Source organism: Haemaphysalis longicornis, unplaced genomic scaffold (assembly GCF_048455015.1).
Source record: "Haemaphysalis longicornis isolate Haplotype H1 unplaced genomic scaffold, Haemaphysalis longicornis Haplotype H1 scaffold_4, whole genome shotgun sequence".
Taxonomy (NCBI): Eukaryota; Metazoa; Arthropoda; class Arachnida; order Ixodida; family Ixodidae; genus Haemaphysalis; species Haemaphysalis longicornis.
Window position 1 is genome coordinate 139,176,012 of NW_027526361.1, and position 7,523 is coordinate 139,183,534.

The window sequence follows — 7,523 nt, forward strand, 5'->3', positions numbered from 1 at the left end:
CGGGCGAAGCACCGGCCAAGAAACGAACAAAATTACACCATCTTCCCTTAGGGGAACCCCGAGTAGTATGCGAAGCAGCCATGGGGTTGACTGAAGTTCCCATTAGTTTTCAGTTCGTCGTTTCCGTTGACGTTCAGCTTCGCGTGCCTTCGTTGTATCAGTAGCTTCTTGACGTAGTTTGAATGAGTGAAGGACATAAGGCGCGTTTGTAGCACATGCTCCCGACTCGGTTTGTAGCGCACTGGGAAGAGCGCCTCGTACGTCCCGCTGCGGCCAGAGAGTCGTGGGATCGAAACCGGGCGCCGCCTAACTATTTCTTTGTATAGTGGACTGCGCTGACGTCAGCCCAAACGCTGACGGGGCTGAAGAGACAAGCATGCGCAGTAGAGTGCGGACGGCGGACAACGACGAGGGAGGGAGGGACACAACCCCGAGAATTAGATGCTTCTCATCTAAAACCCAAATCATAGATCTTGGGAACGAAAAATTCATTCTACGCCGATCTACTGAGGCACCCTAAATGTGGAAACCGAGGCACGCACAGCTTCGCCGTAAAAGCTGAGGTACGAGTTGGGCAATGCACGTCTGTGGGCGTGTGTGCTCTGTGGTCCAGTAACACTATATTTTATCGGTACTCAGGCGAAACGACAATTCCCGGCTGTTAGCGAAGGCCAATTGACTTGGGACGATACCTCTGCTACTGAACGGTAGGATAAGACAACTAATGTGTCAAATAATGTCAAAGTACTTCTTCGACTACCTGTTAACGTAGTTGCAACTGAAATCCGAACGCACTAAAAATACCTGAAAGCATCGGCTGATGCATGTCTGCGGATATGTGTTGCTGCGTTTTTTGTAGCACGGGGGGATTCCTTATTCCCGAGAGTCAAACTCGCCCAGTACACCTGTAAACGTCGCATGTCTTTGTTGCTTAGCCTTGCGTTCGGTAGCAATAGCGTTGAGTATATCGAAGTGGCAAGCAAGATGAAACCCATTTTACGTCTAACTACAGGTGCCTGTTAACAATATTAGACCTCAACGCATGAGGTTACACCCCACTCCCAGAAATCCTGGGACCTCATATACGTGCACCTTTTGTTCACCCATAGATTAAAAAAAAAAAACCCTTACCGTAGAGCGGCTGATAGATTCAGCCTGAAAAGGCGGGCATGCGCTTTCCGCAGGGTAACTGTCTAAATCGCACACAGCTGCCTGGTCAAGAGATGGAAGACAATACTGCCAGTTACTGCGTTCAGTGGTTTCGCTCGCGTACATCCGGTAGAACTAGCCGGATTGTACTTCACGCGCGTAAAAAAAGGTGCCTGCGTTGTTTGGCCGGCCGTGGGAGCTGAATAGAGAGGAGGAGACGGAGCAGGAAGAAAAGCTTTATTTAAAGCCTGGTGATGTGGAAGCGGTCCCTCATTGCAGGAGACTGTGGGACCACCCTGCTGACTCAGCCATGTACAGCGGGAGTTCCTGGGCATCCAAGCGGGTGCTAGTCGTCAGGTTCTCCCAAATTTAAGTGCTTTAGGGCAATGGTACGTCCCCGTCGTTTGGCATGTTTTAGCGACCTGCCCGTAATAACGCACTCGGAGTAGACTATTATGAAGACAGTTGAGGACCTGGACGCAAACTTGTCCTTCGATTGCACACACAAGATTTCTGAAAAAAAAATAATTCAAGGCGAGCATCATGACGCGACTCGCAAGATTTGTTTCACATTGCGTCAACAACTGTTAAGAGATATGTCGCTTTTTATTAGCAGTTTTATCAGAGGCAAAACATCATCTTATTGGTTTTATTGTTCAAAAAGTTCCATAATTTAGGTGGGATGAAGGAAAGGCTTAGTACCCGCACTATAACAGTTCCGTTCATGTTTTCAAATAACGAAAAATAATTTCTCGTTCGGTAAGGCTCAAATGATATTAAATATAATTATATAACGCATTACGCCATTTCGCTTCCGGGTATGTTCTCCCATGACCGTAGTTGTGAAGTCAATATTTAATGTTCGCTTTCTGGCTGCGAGTTTGTTTCAGGATCGGTTTAGCGTCCACTATGTCGGACACGTTGAGGAACTTCCGCACAGTAAGCCACGCGTCCATTCCGAGTTGGTCAATTTGCACTTCGCCATGACCAAGGTTTTCGCAGGCGAGCTCCTCTTTGACGACGCCAGAGAGGCGCCAGAAGTCGTTCTGAAGAGCTTGCTCGGCCTCCGTGAGTTTTTGACGGGCCTCTTCCTCACCCACGGACGCAAGTGTCGCCACCTTGCGAAGTACGAGCGGATGCCACGACACGGTCTCGTATGCAGCTGCACAGATCCTGGTTCTGGCCCCGAGGACGAAGTGTGCGGCGCGCTCCACGAGGGCGGAATTTCGACGAACGATATTTTTCACCTGTTGCCACTGCGGGTTTGAAGGACAAAAGTAGTCCACGCGAAGGGAGGTCAGAGTGTAGCTGTTCTGCAGGGTTTCCGAGAGTTTCCATATAATGTCATTGGCCGTTTGGCGTCCAAAAATACAAAGCCATTTCATCTGATAAACAGTCCTGCTTTGCCGAAGCCAATCGCAAATGGCGAATGCGTCGTCTCTGCGGACGTCCAACCCCTGGAGGCTGAGCCTTTCGAGGCTTTTGTTTCTGGCTAGGCCTACCGTAATGATGTGGACAGCGTCACCTGTGGCATCGAAATGGAAGTGGACTTCCTTCAGCGACGCCGTAGAAGCCAAGTAAACCGCAAGGAAAATGGCACACTGCTCACTAACGGTATCCTGAGAATCGGTGAGAATTAGGTGCAGTGTTGAGATGCAGTCGTTTGACGTTAGAGCGCCACATATATTGAACATGTGCGCGGAGCTGAGGTCATAGAACGCGTGCTGTTCAATTGAAAGAAACGTTGGAAGTACGTCCAGACCGTCAGCAAATAACTCAGACTTCGACGAAAAGGTGCCGATTTTCACTTTCCCGGATGCTCCGCTGTTTTCAATTAAGGACCAAAACTCTCCCACAGACGGCCGCACTAGCTGATCAAAGTGCAGTTCCCGAAAGGAGTTACGGTCCTGGGCTGCTTGCAGGAGTCTTGTCAGCTCGGCATCGAGGAAATGATTGGTGTCAAAATGCAGCTTCCTCAGCGAAGCGCTGTTTCTGATGGCGTTCACAAATGGATCGACGCGCCACCACAGGCCCCAGCGGCGCTTGGCATCCTCTAATCGGCCTCGCCGAAATTCCCATCGAGACATCGTATGCGCAAAGAAGTCCCAAGAACAGCGTATGAATGTAACCTCTTCGATCGCCGTATTCGCTGCCAACGCGTCTGAGAGCTGTGTCGCTTCGACCACGTCAAAGCTGTAGTCGTGAAAGCTAAGTTTCTGCAGTGCGCTGTTGTTTCCAAGCGCCTCCAGCACAGAGTTCGCATCACAATGACCTTGGAAGCCTCTTCCGATGAGAACCAGTTCCGTCAGGGTTGTGTTGCTCGTCAAGAATGCAGAGAATACCTTCTTTACTCCTACCACCAGGTGCATATCGACGGTCAGTGTTGAAATACCTGCGTGTGACTGAAGCGCGTTGGCGAACCAGTCGGCATCCCAATGCCCACACAGTCTCGTCAGCTTTAAGGACTTCAAGGAAGCTAAAGTTTGCAACCACAGCACTAAAGACTCCTGTAGTTTCCTCTTGTCGCCCAGGAATTCAAGGTTGTCAAAGTGCAGTTCTTCTATTTGAATCTTCTTAGAAGTTCTGCTAAATAGGTCAATAGCCACGTCAACGTTGATGGCATGGCCGCTGAGGCGCACAGACTTCACGGAGCTGCTTCGCGCGAGGGCATCAATAAAGAGTTGAGGGTAGTTGTCGAACAAGCGGCCCGTTGGTTCTATGGCTTCGACACACTTGTGTTCGACGAGGAGCCAGTGGACACACACTGCAGCGCGTTGGATATCTTGCGGCTTGCCTATTATCCTATTGGTGCCGGGCAGCCGAGCGGCATTTAGCCGACCTAGAGCAACTTCTATCAGCTCCATATTTACAAAGGCGAGAAGTTCATTCCACAGCGCTATTTCTCGAAATACGGGGCATACTTGGCCAGCTTCGCTGCCACTCTTGGTCGTGCACATAATTGGAAACGTAAGGTGGTGATCCCCAAACCCTGTAACTGGCGACCTGAATTTGCGAACCAATGTATCGACTGACGGAAGTTCGGGGCAAATTTCCTTGATTTTGAGAGCGTACGAGCGAAGAAGCGTAGTGCGTGGAGCCATGACACTGAAAAGAAAAAAAAACAATTTGAGAGTTAATTTGTGTTTTAGGTTCAATGTAATGAGGTAGCGAGAAATACTTCGTCGACTCCTTAAAATTTAGTTGACAAAATGTGTATGAATGCAATAAAGAATAAACAGCTAGTAGAAATTTTAAATAATAATCAGCATTAAAAATGTCAGTAAACAACAATGTTTCTTAGCTTAGGTCACTTCTTGCTAGGTAAATTTAACACCGGGTACATTGTCGAAGCGACGTACTCATACTCCATATGTCACGGTCTTTAGGCAATTCTTAAATTGGAAATTTCAATAGACCATCTGCGGAACAAGAATTTCCGCCCTGAAATAAATTTCAGTGAAGGTCTCGCAGTCATAGAATAACTTGCATTTGTCTGCAGTTTCTTATAACGGAAAACCATGCGCAGTATCGAGGTGTGGTGGCCAGGTTTAGAGAAGCTCTTTTGTCATAGTATTAGTGTATTACAGCTTATTCATAAACACCTAATAGGACTCTACAACAGCTGATATAAAAATATTCACTCTTTACTTCGTGTCTGTAAGCAATGAGAAAGCTATTGGTATAGCCAGCACAGATCGGCAGTGCACGATTGGCTCGTTCCAGCAGATCCGCCTCCAATTTCTGCTTTGCTTTTGTGACTTGTTTTTAAAGTGGCCATCGAATGCGGTCATTGCTACAACTAAAAGAAAGCTGGCAAATAGCAGCTACACCTCTGCAATGACATTTATGCAGCCGTCGAAGAACGCCAAGACCAGGAAAGAGAGAAAAATAGTTTGAGCAAGTTTCCATGCTATCTGATGGGCATACAGCAGTGATTTTTGGCTGAAGTACTTGCGATCTCCTAATATAGGTACTGGATGTGTTGGTTGACTACGTTCTGCAAGCATTTAAGATTTCAAAAACTGCTAGAAAGGTGTTTCAGGGCCCCTTTAAAAGAGTAGTGATACAAAATTTTAAATCCGAGATAACTTGGGATATAGATTGGTGGGAACACACATAGATCGTCTGCAGAATATCAGCGGCAAATACAGCCTATAATATATTTAAAATCTATTTTGGAGTGTGCGTTACGCAACCGAGCAGCCACCAGACGTCCTCTCGACATCGAAATCAACTGGGATGTGGAGTAAATAAACAACATCCTACGCGTAACGAGTTTGTGTTGTCCGCTTGTGCACAGCCTGCGTTTCTCGGCGGCCCGCCGCTCCGATCGGAGGTCAGGGCTATTGCTCGCGAGCTACAAACGATCCCGTCGTTGGTGGCGGAGGTGCTGGGATTTATTTGGCTCATCGGGCAGCTGTCCGCGACCTAAGTTCTACAGTGGTTCTAGGCACTCTATTTTTATTGTTTTCTATTACACTGGACGCGAAAACACGCCGGGAGCACGAGGGATCCGCGTGTACCACCAGCCCGGTCGGTGCTCAGGCGGAGGCAACGGCCGCGCAGTGGCGCAGGCCGGTACAAGTAGCCATAGTGATAGCTTGTTATCCCTCAACTAAATGCAGTGTTGTACACGTTCCTCTAAAATAGGAACGAAAGCTCGTTCCTCGTTCCTTCCCAATTTTGAGACGAATTCCTGTTACAAGTTCCTATATTGATAAAGGAACGCGTTCCAGTTACACTTCGAACATTGTAACGTGTCGTTACATTAACGTTACATTTGATTTTTTTAAATTAAAACCTGGTGCCGGATAATCCTGAGGCGAAATTAAGTGAGCAATTTAACACTCACATCGAACGACGTATATGATACAAATATGAACACCCCGGCAGCATATGTGGAGAAACGCTCCTAGACACATTTTTTTAGGGAGCACCGGACATTATTTCAGGCATGTTTAACTGCAAGTGTGGTGCTCGTCTATTACAAGTGCACAACATATGGTGCTTTCCACTTGAGTCTTCAAATTCGCAGTCAGATGTGCAAAGAGAAAGTTACATGCACGAACATAAATGTGTTGCATAAGAAACCGCATCGAACGGAACAATACATAGGCGTTCAATGAATGCTGATTCAATATTACAGTATGAATGAAAAAAAGAATGTGCAGAATACGTATATTCGCAACTTAGTAGACTCATTTGTTTTACCTCAGCAAGAGTTTCGTTTGTCCGAAGTTTGTGTTGGGCAGCCGAGCCCGTTTTTTGTTAACACTTCGTTGGTAATATTGAAGAGCCATTCCACCAAAGCTATTGAAGGTTCCATCGTGTTGTACTTGAGGATAAGTTGGTTCAGTCTCGAAGGCTCGAGAAACTGCCTTCGCATGTGCTCATTGGCGTGTGCTAGCCTACAACCCTCCCTCTCCACCAACAATGGTTGTTTTGTGCATATTTTGTTTGACGGCCATTAAAACGCTCTGTGCTGCCATGCGCATAACTTTGGCTATTGTGGTATGCTCCATAAATTCTCGCAATAGCGAGCATCGGAACCAGTGTGTCAACAACAGAGCTTCAGAGTGTTACTCTGCCGGATTGAGACTTCATGGTCTCCTTTTTGCCTCTGCCTTGTCTGCTGTAACTTTACGCTAGAATTTCTAAGTTTGGCCTGCGGCATATGTTGTCGTAACACAGGATATCCGAGAACGGCAGCAGCCACCAGCTTAGAATTGCCAACTTTTCAGTGAAGGCCGTCGGGACCGGGGAAGGTGGGGGGGGGACTTTTAAAGACGATACTCTTTCTTGGGCTACTTAAACCCAGAAATTTTGGTCTGTCTGTATGTCTGTCTGTCTCTCTGTCTGTCCGTCTGTCTGTCTGTGACTCGATTCAGCCACCCGGCCAAAGCAAAACAATGCCTGTGCAATAGTCTTATAAGTCACAGCTAAATCTACCCGTCTATGTCCGGTGTAGGAGGAGGAGGAATAAACTTTTATTGAGGCCCAATCCGACTCCATGTGTGGAGGCAGACCAGTGGGGAGACTCCTTAGTCCAGGAGTCCCTGGCTCTGGCTGGCAGTCCGGGCCCGTCTCACCAGGTTAAGCTGGGAGCCGGGTTCAGAGCTGGACAGCTGCGCCGCCCACTGTGAAGGGGAGGGGTGGGGATTGGGAGGGAGGTCGGGTGTGTGGGAGCATTCCCATACGATGTGATACAGTGTACCCCTTTCGGGGCAAAACTTGCACTGTGGTGAGAGAGAGGTGGGGATAATCAAATGCCAAAGTGTATTGTGAAGGAAGGTCCGGGTTTGAAGTTGACGGAGAGTGATTTCATCGGCTTTTGTTAGAGACGGGTGAGGTGGAGGGAAGGTGCGACGAGAGAG

At 47.9% G+C, this 7,523-nt stretch overlaps 1 protein-coding gene across 1 annotated transcript; it reads right to left on the reverse strand.

The window, feature by feature from the left end:
* Nucleotides 1–1,997: 1,997 nt before the first annotated feature.
* LOC144180037 (uncharacterized) lies at nt 1,998–3,236 on the reverse strand. The gene is made up of 2 exons (XM_077708443.1): nt 3,018–3,236; nt 1,998–2,534 (listed from the first exon to the last, which is right to left on the reverse strand). The coding sequence occupies exons 1-2, from the start codon at nt 3,234–3,236 to the stop codon at nt 1,998–2,000; spliced, it is 756 nt and encodes a 251-aa protein (XP_077564569.1).
* Nucleotides 3,237–7,523: the final 4,287 nt, after the last annotated feature.

Bases quoted from the DNA above. Each gene is read 5' to 3' on its own strand.
- LOC144180037 (XM_077708443.1), bottom strand. From the start codon at position 3,236: ATGTCTCGATGGGAATTTCGGCGAGGCCGATTAGAGGATGCCAAGCGC. The intron at 2,535-3,017 runs GTGCGGCCGTCT...ACTGTTTATCAG, and splicing joins AACTGCACTTTGATCAGCTA to ATGAAATGGCTTTGTATTTT.